Raw genomic sequence first — 16,697 nt, 5'->3', positions numbered from 1 at the left:
ATGAGGCCTGTGGACAACCTAGAGCAAAACAGCCGACATGTACACCATTGTGGTCAGAAAGTCTCATCTTTCCATAGAGGGGTCATAATAGTTTGTAGGCCAAACCGTTTCGAACACTTCAGACAATTTTGCTAGAAGACCGATTTTCGGGATGCCTCGTGGTCTTGGAGTTGAGAACCCCTGATTTGGCGTGTCTACAGGGGGAAAAGTTGTGGTGGAGGGTAGGGGGAATTTGTTTGTTTTACATTTGTTTCTATTGCAATTTCATTGTATATACTGTATCCATTATAATGATCATGATCAATTAATTTTTCTGGTTCAGAGAAGCTGTCAGTCAGTCTCTACACATTCACATGCATGGCACTGTGGCCAAAAAAACCTGCAGCATTGTTACACAGGTCAGACAGCAAGGTTTAGACAAACCGCAACTGTTGCAAACAAAATGCTAGCTCAGTAGTATAGGGAAATATTAGCTTTTTTCCAGGGGAGACCTGGAGAGGGCTACAAGCCACAGTGTCTCGCACCCGCTGTGAAATTTGGTGGAGGATCGGTGATGATCTGGGGGTGCTTCAGCTAAATGCTGGAATCGGGCAGATTTGTCTTTGTGAAGGACACATGAATCAAGCCAAGTACAAGGTAGTCCTGGAAGAAAACTTGCTTCATTCTGCCCTGACAATGTTCCCCAACTCTGAGGATTGTTTTTTCCTGAGTTTATGTCTACAGGCAGCCACCCCTGAAGTGCTAGCGATGGTTGTTTAGCAGTCTGATGGCCTTGAGATAAAAGCTGTTTTTCAGTCTCTCGGTCGCAGCTTTGATGCACCTGTACTGACCTCACCTTCTGCATGATAGCGGAGTGAACAGGCAGTGGCTCGGGTGGTAGATGTCCTTGATGATCTTTTTGGCCATCCTATGGCATTGGGTGCTGCAGGTGTCCAGGAGGGCGGGAAGTTTGCCCCCAGTAACGCATTGGACAGACCGCACCACCCCCTGGAGAGCTTTGTGGTTGTGGGCGGTGCAGTTGCCATACCAGGCGGTGATACAGCCCGACAGGATGCTCTCAATTGTGCATCTGTAAAGGTTTGTGAGGGTTTCGGTGTTAAGTCAAATTTCTTTAGCCTCCTGAGGTTGATGCGCTGTTGCCTTCTTCACGGCAGGGTAGCCTAGTGGTTAGAGCGTTGGACTAGTAACCAGAAGGTTGCAAGTTCAAACCCCCGAGCTGACAAGGTACAAATCTGTTGTTCTGCCCGTGAACAGGCAGTTAACCCACTGTTCCTAGGCCGTTGTTGAAAATAAGAATTTGTTCTTAACTGACTTGCCTGGTTAAATAAAGGTAAAATAAAAATTCACCACACTGTCTGTGTGGGTGGACCATTTCAGTTGGTCAGTGATGTGTACACCAAGGAACTTCAAATTTATTTCAATCACTCATAAAAAAGTTTTTTACGATTATCTAGTTAGGCTATAACAACACTTTTCTTACATCAGCTGATGTCACAAAGTGCTGAATAGAAACCCAGCCTAAAACCCCAAACAGCAGGCAATGCAGGTGTAGAAGCACCTGCTTCTATTCTCCACTGTGATCCCTTCGATGTGGATCAGGGGGTGTTCCTTCTGCTGTATCCTGAAGTCCACAATCATCTCCTTTATTGTGTTGACGTTGAGTGAGAGGTTATTTTCCAGGCACCACACTCCCAGAGCCGTCACCTCCTCCCTGTAGGCTGTTTCATTGTTGTTGGTAATCATGCCTACTACTGTCATCTGCAAACTTGATGATTGAGTTGGAGGCATGCTTGGCCACGCAGTCATGGGTGAACAGGGAGTACAGGAGGGGGCTAAGCATGTACGCTTGTGGGGCCCCAGTGTTGAGGATCAGCAAAGAGGAGGTGCTGAAGAGGGGGGGCGCGACCTGTCAGGAAGTCCAGGACCCAGTTGCAAGGGCAGGGTTCAAACCCAGGGCATCGAGATGATGAGCTTGGAGGGTACTATGGTGTTGAATGCTGAGCTATAGTCAATAAACAGCATTCTTACATAGGTATGCCTCTTGTCCAGATGGGATAGGGCAGTGTGCAGTTTGTTGGCGATTGCATCGTCTGTGGATCTATTGGGGCAGTAAGCGTGGAGTGGCAAGGTAGGTGGAGGTGATATGATCCTTGACTAGTCTCTCAAAGCACTTCATGATGAGAGGTGAGTGCTATGGGGCGAAAGTAATTTAGTTCAAACACACACAACTACAAAAGTTGAGTCACTGAGAAATGTACTTGTTTTTGAAAGCGAAGCAGATTTTTTTGTATATTAAAACATCAAATTGATCAGAAATACAGTGTAGCCATTGTTAATGTTGTAAATTACTATTGTAGATAGAAACGGCTGATTTTTATATGGAAAACCTACATAGGCGTACAGAGGCTCGTTATCATCAACCATCACTCCTGTGTTCCAATGGCACATTGTGTTAGAGAATCCAAGTTTATAATTTTGAAAGGCTAATTGATCATTAGAAACCCCTTTGCAATTATGTTATAACAGTTGAAAACTGTGGTGCTAATTAAATAAGCAATAAAACTGGCCTTCTTTAGACTAGTTGAGTATCTGGAGCATCAGCATTTGTGGGTTCGATTACAGGCTCAAAATGGCCAGAAACAAATTATTTTCTTCTGAAACTCATCAGTCTATACTTGTTCTGAGAAATGAAGTCTATTCCATGTGAGAAATTGCCAAGAAACTGAAGACCTCGTACAACACGCTGTGTACTACTTCCCTCACAGAGCAGCGCAAACGGGCTATAACCAGAATAGAAAGAGTGGGAGGCCCCGGTGCACAACTGAGCAAGAGGACAAGGACATTGTGTGTCTAGCTTGAGAAACCGATGCCTCACAAGTCCTCAACTGGCAGCTTCATTAAATAGTACCCGCAAAACACCAGCCTCAACGTCAACAGTAAAAAGGTGACTCTGGGATGCTGGCCTTCTAGGCAGAGTTCCTCTGTCCAGTGTCTGTGTTCTTTTGCCCATCTTAATTTTGTCTTTTTATTGGCCAGTCTGAGATACGGCTTTTTCTGTGCAACTCTGCCTGGAAGGCCAGCATCCCGGAGTCGCCTATTCACTGCTGACATTGAGACTGGTATTTTGCGGGTACTATTTAATGAAGCTGCCAGTTGAGGACTTGTGAGGGGTCTGTTTCTCAAGCTAGACACTCTAATGTACTTGTCCTCTTCCTTTTTTACGATTATCTAGTTAGGCTATAACAACACTTTTACAGATGCACAATCGAGAGCATCCTGTCGGGCTGTATCACCGCCTGGTACGGCAACTGCTCTGCCCAAAACCGCAAGGCTCTCCAGAGGGTAGTGCGGTCTGCACAACACATCACCAGGGGCAAGGACACCTACACCACCCGATGTCACAGGAAGGCCAAAAAGATCATCAAGGACAACAACCACCTGAGCCACTGCCTGTTCACCCCGCTATCATCCAGAAGGCAAGGTCAGTACAGGTGCATCAAAGCTGGGACCGAAAGACTGAAAAACAGCTTCTATCTCAAGGCCATCAGACTGTTAAAAAGCCATCACTAACATTGAGTGGCTGCTGCCAACATACTGACTCAACTCTAGCCACTTGAATAATACAAAATTGGATGTAATAAATGTATCACTATTCACTTTAAACAATGCCACTTTATATAATGTTTACATACAGTATATACATATGAGATGAGTAATGTAGGGTAACGGCTTTCCTCCTCCTCTTCTGAGGAGGAGTAGTAGGAAGGATCGGAGGAACAAAATGCAGCATGGTATGTATCATAATATCATTTAATGAGAATGAATACAGAATACAAAACAAAATGAAAACCGAAACAGTCCCGAATGGTGCAAACACTGAAACGGAAAATAATCATCCACGAAACACAGGTGGGGAAAGGCTACCTAAGTATGATTCTCAATCAGAGACAACTAACAACACCTGCCTCTGATTGAGAACCATACCAGGCCAAACACAAAAACACCACATAGAAAAAGGAACATAGACAACCCACCCAACTCACGCCCTGACCATACTAAAACAAAGACATAACAAAAGAACTAAGGTCAGAACGTGACAATACTGTACTCTATACCATCTACTGCATCTTGCCTATGCCGTTCGGCCATCGCTCATCCATATATTTATATGTACATATTCTTATTCATTCCTTTACACTTGGGTGTAAAAGGTAGTTGTTGCGAAATTGTTCGCTTACTTGTTAGATATTACTGCATGGTCGGAACTAGAAGCACAAGCATTTCACATTTGCATTGATTTGAAAATAATATGTTGCGATAACTGCACTGTCGTTTTGATTTTCGTGGTGAAAGAAACATCGTTTTTCAGTTAGGGATTTTTCTTAACGTTAAGGATCCCAATTTTGTTTACATGATTTAACGTTTAAACGTTCAGACCCCTACTCCTTGATATCAACCAATCAGCATCCAGGATCCAAACAACCAGTTTCGTAATAAACGACATATTGCCATCCCTCTCTCGCTCTAGTAATCTTGACTGAGTCTGAGAGGTCTCCTTTAACACTGTCAGCTGAAGTAGAGTACCAATCACCTTGCCTCAGGGAGACAACGCTCTTTCCTCACTCAAGCCATAACCTACTACACAGCACTGAAAAGTAGGCTACTGGTAAAACCCTTCAGATTCACCACACCCCAGACTCTTGACTCAGCCGGTATTGGCGCCTACGTCGATCCCATCTCGTTTCTCTTCAAAGTATTGCATCGCAATCAAAAAGGCAGCTGTCTACTGCCTACCTATCTCCAAAAGGCACGTACCTTCCCAGGTAGTATTTTACCAGAAAATAGCTTAACTGAAAACGGTATCCCATTTGAGACCTGATTCAAAGGCAGCATCATTTGTGGATTGAGACAGACCCACCATCATCTACTCTCCATCTCCAGTTCCTGCTGACACGCCCATTTCAGCCTGTGGAGTGTCAGCAGCAGAAGGGCCAGTGTCTCTCCGCTCTCTCAGCATGGCTGTGTATGGCTCCTGTGACTAAAGTGTGTGGTTAACAAGCAGTACCATCACTGCAGCTCTGTCTCTGCTAACCCCCAGTAGCAGTACACAAAGGCCAGGGACACACGCAGGGCTAGCTAGCGCCTGGGCCTCCCGCCGCGATGAAACGGGACAACTACCGCCACATGGTGCCATCCGAGACCAGAATCGCAGAAATCTGGACTGACCCAAGGAGAGATGCAGGAGGAGAGGAGAGAGGGAGGGATGTGGAGAGGAGGGATGGAGGAGGCATTGGGAAAAGGGGTGGTGATAACAGTCCATACAGAGACGCTCTTCATCAGCCAGTGACAGGCCAGGGACCCAAATGAGTCCCACTGTCCACTAACACTGCTCTAATTAATGATCACTGTCAGCAGGGCTAGGGAGAGGAACATACACTGCTGTACAGTAGACTATACCTAACCCAGTCTGTCAGCACAGGGCTGGAGAGAGGAACCTACACCTAGCCCAGTCCCCGTACAGATCTGGGACCAAAATAGACAACACAGTCTATCACACCCAATAAGAAGTCTCCACCAGGGAAGATGGATACAGTGAGATAAGAACTTCTACACTAGCTTTCATAAAGAGGGGGAGAAGTGTTCAGTTCAAACTGTCCAGTTGAATTCTATCAAGTAGCCTATAGGCTACTATAGAAATGGTAAGGTCACAACGCACACGGCATTTCCTGGACATTGTAAAACTGGGTAGAGAGCGCTCACTCTGATACTCTCAAAAATGGTGTAGGACTGAAGAAATAGCCTATAGAGATTGAAAAAACTAGCTTTAGTAAGGCCTGGACATTTGATAGGATTTTTGTAGCGATTTTGTTTTTGGTCACAGTGGGGGGCCCCTGTGGATTGCAGCCAACACAAGGTTCACAGCGGGACACGCTGGACAAAGAGGCGCAGCTACAAACCCTGCTGCTGAGCCCTCTGGGAGATTGATGGACTTCAAAAACAACTTTGAACACAGTCCCATGTATTCTTCATTTCACATCCACTTAGGAAGCACCTCACTCTCTTCCCTCTCACTCCTCTTCCCATCCCTCCGTCTACTCTTCCTCTCTTTTCTCATCTCCTCCTCCCCTTTCTTCTCTCCTCTCCCCTTCTCATCAACTCTGTCTCTTCTCCAGCACACCCCTCCTGGTGCACTAGCCTTTTCATGTTCGGGCCATGCTCAGACTGGTGCTAAAATACTAATAAATTGGTCTCAGGGAGTCACTTGGGACTGTACTCTGTGAGGGCTTTTGATAAATCGTGGCATCAAGATGAATGGGGGCATTCTGGGGCTGGGTAGTTCAGGGAGTGGTGTAAGGTGGTCACGGGTGGGGCTGGAGCAGTCAAGGACCTTGAAGATGGGGCTGAATGTTCCGCTCTCAGGGTTGGAGGTCTTTGTGACATAGGGATTGCCAAAGTGGGGTGCATTCTGAGGGAGAGGGGGGCATGAGATGACAAATCTGTCTGTATATTTGTGAGTCCTGTCCATATTATGTTGCAGTACATTGCAGGATGTGGAGCTCTTTGTTTGTGATGATTGACAGATCAAACTTAAACACTAGAGAAAGGGCTGGAGCGAAACACTGATGGAGGTAACCCTCTGAGAGAATCAGCAACCTTATCTCAAAATGGAGCATAGTCTCAAATCAAATGTTATTTGTCACGTGCCTCGTAAACAACAGGTTTGGAATAACAGTTAAATGCTTACTTAGGAGTCCTTCCCAATACTGCAGTCTATTGAATACATCATTTAAACATTCACAGTATAGATTGGAAAAAGTATGTGAAACCCTAAGCTGACTCCAAAAGTTAATTGGAGTCAGGAGCCAGCTAACCCAGGGTCCAATCAATGAGACGAGATTGGAGACGTTGGTTAGAGCTGCCTTGCCCTATAAAAAAAAACACTCGCAAAATTTGAGTTTGCTATTCACAAGAAGCGTTGCCTGATGTGAACCATGCCTGGAACAAAAGAGATCTCAGAAGATTAAGAATTGTTGACTTGCAGAAAGCTGAAAAGGGTTACTAAAGTATCTCTAAAAGCCTTGATGTTCATCAGTCCACGGTAAAACAAATTGTCTAGAAATTGAGGAAGTTCAGCACTGTTGCTACTCTCCCCAGGAGTGGCTGTCCTGCAAAGATGACTGCAAGAGCACAGTGCAAAATGCTCAATGAGGTTAAGAATAATCCTAGAGTGTCAGCTAAAGACTTACAGAAATCTCTGGAACATGCTAACATCTCTGTTGATAAGTCTATGATACGTAAAACAAGAATGGTGTTCATCGGAGGACACCACAGAATAATCCACTGTTGTCCAAAAACAACCTTGCTGCACTTCTGAAGTTTGCAAAAGTGAACCTGGATGTTCCACAGGGCTACTGGCAAAAATATTCTGTGGACAGATGAAAGTACAGTTGAGTTGTTTGGAAGAAACACACAACACTATGTGTGGAGAAAAAAAATAGCACAGCACACCAACATCAAAACATCATCCTAACTGTAAAGTATGGTGGAGGGAGTATGGTTTGGGACTGCTTTGCTACCTCAGGGCCTGGACAGCTTGCCATCATCGACAGAAAAATGAATTCCCAAGTTTATCAAGACATTTTGCAGGAGAATGTTAGGTTATCTGTGCACCAATTGACGCTCAAAAGAAGTTGGGTGATGCAACAGGACAATAACCCAAAACACAGAAGTAAATCAACAACAGACTGGCTTCAACAGAAGAAAATATGCCTTCTGGAGTGGCCCAGTCAGAGTCCTGACCTCAACCTGATTGAGATGCTGTGGCATGACCTCAAGAGAGCAGTTCACACCAGAAATTCCAAGAATATTGCTGAACTGAAACAGTTTTGTACAGTGGAATGGTCCAAAATTCCTCCTGCAAACCGTAGTCTCGCTTTTTTATGGCGGTTTTGGAGCGGTGAAATCTGATCGGTGGAATCTTGCTGAGCGGCCTTTCAGGTTATGTTGATATAGGACTCGTTTTACAGTGGATATTGATACTTTTGTACCCGTTTCCTCCAGCATCTTCAGAAGGTCCTTTACAGTTTTTCCACGTTTCGCACAAAAGTACATTCAACTCTAGGAGACAGAAGGTGTCTCCTTCCTGAGCAGCATGGCGGCTGCCTGGTCCCATGGTGTTCATACTTGCATACTATTGTTTGTACAGATGAACGTGGTACCTTCAGGTGTTTGGAATGGCTCCCAAGGATGAACCAGACATGTGGAGGTCTACACTTTTTTCTGAGGTCTTGGCTGATTTCTTTTGATTTTCCCATGATGTCAAGCATAGAGGCACTGAGTTTGAAGGTAGGCCTTGAAATACATCCACAGGTACACCTCCATTCGACTCAAATTATATAAATTAGCCTATCAGAAGCTTCTAAAGCCATGACATCATTTTATGGAATTTTCCAAACTGTTTAAAGGCACAGTCAACTTAGTGTATGTAAACTTCTGACCCACTGGAATTGTGATACAGTGAGTTATAAATTAAATAATATGTCTGTAAACAATTGTTGAAAAATGTCTTGTGTCATGCACAAAGTAGATGTCCTAACTGACATGCCAAAACTATAGTTCGTTAACAAGAAATTTGTGGAGTGGTTGAAAAACAAGTTTGAATGACTCCAACATAAGTGTATGTAAACTTCCAACTTCGACTGCACCTCTCTGCATCTTCATAACATCTTTGTCAATATGACTTAAACATGATAATAGACCATCCAGCTTCTTCAACTTGTTCAATGACACCCTTTATGTACAACTCCAGTTGATGTTTAAGTCTTAGAGAATGTTTTGAACCAAATACAATGCTTTTGGTTTTAGATGTATTTAAAAGAGCGACAGAGACGAGTGGAGCGCTTCCGAGAGAGAGGGGGGGTAGTGGTGGGCAGACTGGGGGAGTGAGAAAAACCTCAGCCTCTGAACTATGTCGAGAGAGGAGGAGAGGCTGTGGAAAAGAGGAGAGAGAGATGAGACAGACTTTACGCCTGGTGATGTCAGCTGTTTGAAGGAAGGGAAGGATAGGAAGAACAGAACAGTTGCTCCACAGCCCTGTATTTATGCCAACCATGTCAGGACCACCTCGAGCCCTTTCTCAGAGTCTTTTGTTTCCACAGAGGAAGTGATTAAAAAGAGAAGACTTTAGACTTGTGAAAAATATGAGGATATATACACGATGGAGGAAAGAAGCCACACTTAACTGAAAACCAACCTCTCCTCTGACAGTTGTGCTTTTGTCAATTTAAACTCCCCATTCCATACAAAACCAATAGCCTTTCTCTGAGTAGAAAACACTATTCCAACTCTGACTGTTCGAAATGGCACCCTAATCCCTATGGGCCCTGGTTAAAGGTAATGTACTATACAGGAAATAGTGTCCCATTTAGAACAGAGCCTCTGTTTTTCTGCCCATCCCCCTACCCTCCCTCCAGGGGGCCCAAAGCACTGAGTGCTTCTGACCTTGGGAACAGATAACATCCCAGGGTTTTAACAAACAAGCTGAGATCATTACGCCAATTAGGCCTAGCCAAACTTACATCAGGACTTGGCTGTGGCTGTACACAGGGGATAGCCTATAGGTTCCATTGCTAATTGCGGGCTTGGGAAAAAGCAGATGGGTGTCGGTGTCACAAAGGGGGATTGGAAGCAGAGCTGGGAAGAATCATTCAACTCTGGTAGCTAACATTCCAACAGGTTGCTGTGGGTACGAATCGTGCTCAGATAGCGAGAAGGGTACAGTTATTTATCTTGTAACTCCAGCTCATAGTATTAGCCAATGAGATGGAGAGGCGAGGCATGGAACCAAATAGCAGTCCTATAAAGAGAATGGTGAACAAATTCATTACGTAATCTGAAAGTATTGTGAGTGGGGATGAACAGAAGTACAGAATGCTGAGCAGTCAGAGGCTACCATTGCCAATCTATTGTGGACTCCAGAGCAGAGGAACAGAGGGGGCAAGGGGGGGGGGGGAGACAGAGGTGGGATGAGAAGGAAAGAGAGAGGGGGAGAGAGCGAGAGAATGATTTGAATTCAATCACTGTTTGAACACATCTCTTTCAATTTAAACTTTCCCTACATGTTTGCCCATTGAAGAAGTAGTCAGTCAGAAAGTTATTTTTTCCCCTGAATGTCAAAACATTCCAGAGAAAAAGGTGCTTAAAGTTGACCCATTTTGCATACCCCACCATACCATGAGACATCCATGTTTTCATCAATTGAAAAGATAAAATGGTTGTGTTATAATTTAAAACCTTACAAAACAGGGTTGTCAAACTATTTCATCATGTCTTTCTTTTTTAACATCAATTATCTAAAAATGTGTAAACTCCGATTTTTTTCATATTCTGATACGTTGTAGATTAGATCCTATTTCACATCTGAGGTTTTTGTGTTGTGCACACCATCGGTTAAGTCAGAACATGCTCTTGAATACAGGGTGGGTGTCATTTCAACCATATAAATAGATTTCATAGAATGGACCTATCCCTTCAGATCACTGCAATTTAGCTGGTACACCATTAAAATTGGAATTTAATAGATTTTTAAAAATTAGAATTACTACCAAAGGTGGCTGCCGGTCCACCCACCATCGAATGACAGCTTAAATGTTTTTCTATTACCTATGTTTCTATGATTTCTTATGGAGAATTGACAGCATAATTTAAAACAACAAGTCAACATTCTATGATGTGTGGAAATCCAACCATCTTTGTGGTACGATTCGAAAGTTGAAATTTCAATTTTATTCCTATTTTCGTACATTTATGAGCTAAAACATGACACCCACAATGTATTCAAGGGCATGATGTGTCTCAACCGATAGCAGGCACAACACAAAAACCATTAAATGATGTAGAATAGAGTCTAAGCTACAACAAATGTGAATATGAAGACAAATGTATGCATTTTTAGATCATTTATGATTAAGGTAAAAAATTAAATACACTTTTTTTCAAGACATTTTGAAATAGTTTGACAATCCTATTTGTAAGCTTAAAAAATATATCTCAAATGTTTATTTTTTTCCCCAGTGATGTCTAATGGTATGGTGGGGTATGTAAAATAGGTCAACTTTGAGCACTTTTATCTCTTCAATGGTTTGGCATTCAGGTCCAAAAGTCACTTTCTGACCACTTCTACAATGGGGGAAAATGTATGGAAGGTTTCGTTCAAATCAAAAGGGGTGCTGTCAGAAAGTGATAGAAATCAAATGGATTTGCCCATAGGGGTAACGGACATTCAGTCTTCACACAGGGACCAGCAGGAGGCTGGAGAAAACAGTGTCACAGAGACACCCAGCAGGTTAGTGGATGGTGTTGACACTGCAGCGGGGTGGTGAAGAGAAAGAATGCAGAGGAGGCAGCAGAGTGGATGGAAGAGTAACAAGCGGGACTACAATGGGCTACCTTCATTCACATGACCAGAGAGGGGGAACCATGTTTAGAGGCTAGCCCCTTGGCCTGAAGTCCTGAGAGCACAGGTCTAGGGATCAGGCGTAGGGGGATACAAAGTATACATCCCCCAAAACCATATAGGGGACAGAAGCTGTGTTAACATAGTCATGGATGACAAAAACACACATCACCACCACCACACCCCTTTCCAGATATTCTCCGGTATTATTTAGCTTCATATGAGACTGACATATCACTAAACTCAATGGCTGAGCTCATATGAGGCATTTAAAAGGGTAAACAAGCTCAAAATGTGGACCTATAGATGTGCAAAGGAAAAATTACTTCAAATGACCAACACCTTCAACAGTACAACACCATATACTGACTTTTGGTTCAAGGTAGTAGGTCTATAGACCATATTACTGGCTTCAGGTTACATGTTTGGGTATAGAATGGATACCCTGGGAAACAACATCCATATTTTCTAACACACGATAAGCCCATTTATATACAAACAAGACTAATCCAATACTGATGTGGTAATTCCTCCTGAAGGTAATGTGTATGCTATCATATTCCACCCCACCGCTTCCAAAAAGCACTGGGTTCTTTCTGATACCATTATCTCCATCTAGTGGATAATGGAGTAAATTACTAATCCAATCTGGAAACACCAGGGGAGAATGACTGCCCCCTCTCATTGAAGACACAGAAGTCAAATCAAATCTTCTTTCTCACATGTTTCGTAAACAACAGGTATAGACTTACTTACGGGCCTTACGAACAATGCAAAAACGGGCCTTACGAACAATGCAAAAAAAAATATATAGAAATCGATTTTTTAAATTTTTATAACATGAGGAGTAATGGAAAAATAATAACACAAAGAATAATTGAAAAATAATAACCCAAGGAATAAATACACAATGAGTAACAATATATTGGCTATATACACGGAGTACCAGTACCAGTCGATGTGCAGGGGTACGAGGTAATTAACAGCATCCAGTCTTCTGGGAAGGGTTTCTACTAGATGTTGGAACATTGTTGAGAGGATTTTCTTTCATTCAACCACAAGAACATTAGTGAGGTCAGGCACTGATGTTGGTCAATTAGGCATGGCTCCAATTCATCCCAAAGGTGTTCGATGGAGTTGAGGTCAGGGCTCTGTGCATGCCAGTCAAGTTCTTCCACACTGATCTCAACAAACCATTTCTGTATGGACCACGCTTTATGCATGAGGGCATTGTCATGCCGAAACAGGGAAGGGCCATCCCCAAACTGTTGCCACAAAGTTGAAAGCACAGAATCGCCGAATGTAATGCAATTGTATACAGTAGTGTTAAGATTTCAGTGGAGCGTGATCTACAGTTTTTTCACCTTTAGTTTCTGGTAGAAATTAGGTAAAATGGATTTCAGTTTTCCTGTATTCCTGTATTAAAGTTACCGGTGCACCGCCTCTGGGTGAGAATTTTCTTCAAGTCAAATTTATATAGCCCTTTATATACATCAGTTGATGCCTCAAAGTGCTGTACAGAAACCCAGCCTAAACCCCCAAACAGCAAACAATGCAGGTGTAGAAGCACGGTGGCTAGAAAAAACTCCCCAAAGGCCCATTTTCTTGTTTGCTTAAGGCCCTATACAGCTTGTTGAATGTGGTCTTAGTGCCAGCGACTGAATCTAGTTGATGATTCCTGCTTTAAGAGCTTTCATTTCCAAACCCATGCACTGTGATAATTGCAAATTATTTGGTAATGTGTCAAGTGTATGTAGAGGGCAGGAGTATCATATGCAAGCTAAGACTAAATACTGCAATTGTGGTGGTGAACATGCACCCAAATTCTTTAAATGCCCTGTTAGGGTGAAGGAGACAGAGGTGGGAAGAATAATGTCTACTATCCGAAAGCCGTGAGGAGAGTGGAAGAAAGGAGTGACGTTGAATAAATAATGGTAGTAGGAGTAGAGACACCAGTGAATATTTCTTGTCAACAGAAGGATCCTGACATGTTGCATGTTAAGAAGGTGAACTTTGTAGCGTTAGTTGCATTGGTTATCAACTGCACAGCGCAAACAGAGAGGAAATCTGAGAAAACAGGCATAGTTGTGAGTGCGGCTGAAAGTTTTTTTTTACAACAGAGGTATTACAAGGAATCGATTAATGCTACGTCCTTACAGGCCCCTGAGTCTGACTGAAGAAGTGGGATGGTTTTTGATTGATTTCATCAAATATCCCAAACAGTAGGTTGCGGCAATTCACCAATAGATTGTAGTCTGTCAATCTGAATGCTTTAAATGTTCACCCCCTGCGATCCATCTGGGTTTCCCCTATCCATCTGTGGTGGTAGTGAATAAAATCATGTTGAAAAGACATTGCTGCTGATAGGCCAAACAATGCAGTAATTGTTACTTTGGGGCTAGGCTAAATCTGGTCTGATTAATCAGGCTGTAATACATCATTAATACAGCCTGACACATTTGAGTGAAAAATTGTGAAGGCCTAAATGTTCCTTGCAAGGTAGAAGGTTTAATAAAATTACATTTAAACTTACTCTACCGGTTGTCTGTGCAGTTTGTCCTTCAGCACTCAATTATTTTTTACAAATATCCCACAGGAAATTATTGTTTACCCTAATTTTTTGAAAGCTGGTAGGTATGGCTCTGTCCTCTTGATTTTCTGTTGTGCGTTTTACTGCAACGTAAACACTTGCACAATAAACAATAACCAAGTGTAACCAAACCGCAGACTGAACATTGCTTACATTCAGCTGGCAGTGGCAAACCTACCAGCTCTCTAAAAAGTTGGGTAAACAATAATTTCCTGTGGATATTTTGGCTCAAATTTCAAGTGGGTGAAAGACAAACCGCACAACAATCGGTAGAGTAAGTTTAAATGTCATTTTATTCAACATTCTGGCATAAAAATAACATATACACAATGTTGAACTCAAACATGTCAGGTTGTATAGTATGCCAATGAATTGTGTATTATAGCCTGACTAATCAGACAAGACTAAATCCTTGAGTCAGAGCTAGGTAAGCTCACAGAAACTGTAGCCTTCTAGTATTAGGTCCTACCTCCAATACGAGGTTCAAACTCAACCATGCTGCATGACCAACTGAGACTCGTGAAACTTCATTTATTTTAGATTACAGGGGCCACCTGGGGCTCACTGCAGCCACGTATACAATAATGTAGGCTATTACTCACCGTTGTAAGTCACTTTGGATAAAATGGCATCCCTAACATCTTCAACATCCCTGAATACAGTAATTACAGACCTTGGCCAATTAGCAGTACATGCCAGCCTTTATGATGTCAGCTAGAGAGCAATGGGCAGACATAGGCCTGCTAATAGCCTGTTACTTCATATGACAAATATACCAATTTGTAGAAAATTGATTTATGTATGAGTATACTGTCATAACTAAATACGGGCTGATAAGTAGGCCTAAAATCTGATTTCTAGTAATGATGCATGTGTGCATAGGAAGTTGGCTAGCACTGCGCAGGCAGGGGGTTGTGTTCTATTGCTAGCTAGTTTACCTTTTTAGGATCATCGTAGAACACTCCAATACTAGACAGATTGCGTCCAATGCTGCAACTCTCAGTAAAAAGTTGTCCACACTCTTTATATGGTCCCTGTTTGAACTTGTAGGCGATTGTGATGTTCTTGATTGGAGGAGAACCAGTCCGGATGTGTATTTCTGACAACAGCCCCGAGTACAGAACGTACCCTACTATTGTCACAAGACTCAACAAGAAGACGAAAATCAAACACAACATTAACCATTCTGCCATGATGTAGAGTCCTAGAATGTAGCTTTGGTTGTTGAAACCTTTTCTGCCTTTGCGATTTGCTAAAACACACTCGGGAATTGATTTATGTTGGTAGCTAATTAGCTGGCTTAAAAGCCAACTAAAGCCACAACTACTTTCACAGTTAAAACGTCCGTTAACTTGATAACAACTCTCACATAACGGCATGAACAACTGGTCCGTTCAATACAGATTAATTTCCCTAAACAAGGACCAGTTGAAAACAACTTCCTGGGATGCACCATCTGTGGAAACGAAAGTGAGGTATTGTTTAATTCCATGACCATTGCTATTCAATATATCTGTAATATAAATTGTAGCTACCGACTTTTATAAACCAAATACATCTACCAATGTCATTTCAAATTCAAAACATATCTCAACGACTAAAATATCGTGTTGTAGAAAATCGTTTAATCTAGTAAACACCCCTTTTATCTTTTTTTTTTATCTTGTTCCAATCAATTATACGCTTTGCTGCGTGAGACGCCACCAGAGGTCAACAAATCCTCATAGAAGTTGTTACTGGGCAATTCCATGATAACGGAATGAAAAACGAAAAACATTGCTTGCAAAGTTAAATAAGCCTTATAAATATATGCACAAGGACTGCTTTTAACAACTTCCAGAGAACATTTTACAAAAACACATTTACTCGAAGAACAGATGTGTAGATGTAAAGTTTGGTGTCAGAATAACTAAAATCTCCCTCAGTTTTTATGTGAACCACTTTTTCCAAAACGTGTCTGTAGAAAGAATGGGGTGTCAGCTATGATGAAAAAATCTCTTGGTTATTGAACTACAGTAAGTGAAATGGATTAACACCCAGTAATAGAATGATGGCAACATAATGACATCATGGGTCCCTGATCTATAGTACAGAAATGCATCATTCTGAATGTTATTCTCTTCATGGTGAAGTATCCTGAGTAAGTAAAAATATGTTATATCCTCCTTTGAATGTTTGAGTATTATTCTACACACTGGCTATTATTCTAATGAGCTTTGCCTCCAAACAATATCAAACGTGTTTTTTCCAGACCGGACCAAATATGTACCAATAATAGACCTACATGTTTCACAAGTTTGGACATCACAGCACAGTAGAGTAGAGTTCAGTACAGTTTAGTTCAATACAGTCAATTATACTGTACTCTACTATAGTATGCTCTACTGTACTGTACTAAACTCTACTCTACTTTACAGTACTGTACTGTGCAGTGCCTGCAGAACGTATTCAGACCACTTTACTTTTCCCACATTTTGTTACATTATAGCCTTATTCTAAGATTGATCAAATATTATTTTTTTCTCAGCAATCTACACACAGTACCCTATAATGACAAAGCGAAACCATAAAAAAAAAGTTTTGCACACTTATCAAAAATAAAAAACAGAAATAACTTATTTACATTAGTATTCAGACCCTTTGCTATGAGAC

At 42.2% G+C, this 16,697-nt stretch overlaps 1 protein-coding gene across 1 annotated transcript in view; it reads right to left on the bottom strand.

The window, feature by feature from the left end:
* The window catches only part of LOC124029182 (testis-expressed protein 264 homolog), a 115,927-nt gene extending 100,447 nt beyond the window's left edge, over positions 1–15,480 (bottom strand). Inside the window, exon 1 of the mRNA XM_046340990.1 lies at positions 14,984–15,480. Coding sequence (XP_046196946.1) covers positions 14,984–15,424 — 441 coding nt within the window. The 5' untranslated portion in view covers positions 15,425–15,480. The remainder of the gene's footprint in view (positions 1–14,983) is intronic.
* Between the last annotated feature and the right edge of the window lie 1,217 nt (positions 15,481–16,697).

Source organism: Oncorhynchus gorbuscha, linkage group LG03 (genome assembly GCF_021184085.1).
Source record: "Oncorhynchus gorbuscha isolate QuinsamMale2020 ecotype Even-year linkage group LG03, OgorEven_v1.0, whole genome shotgun sequence".
Classification (NCBI taxonomy): Eukaryota; Metazoa; Chordata; class Actinopteri; order Salmoniformes; family Salmonidae; genus Oncorhynchus; species Oncorhynchus gorbuscha.
Note: the sequence above shows the minus strand (reverse complement) of the source record. Positions and strands in the feature narration are given on the sequence as shown.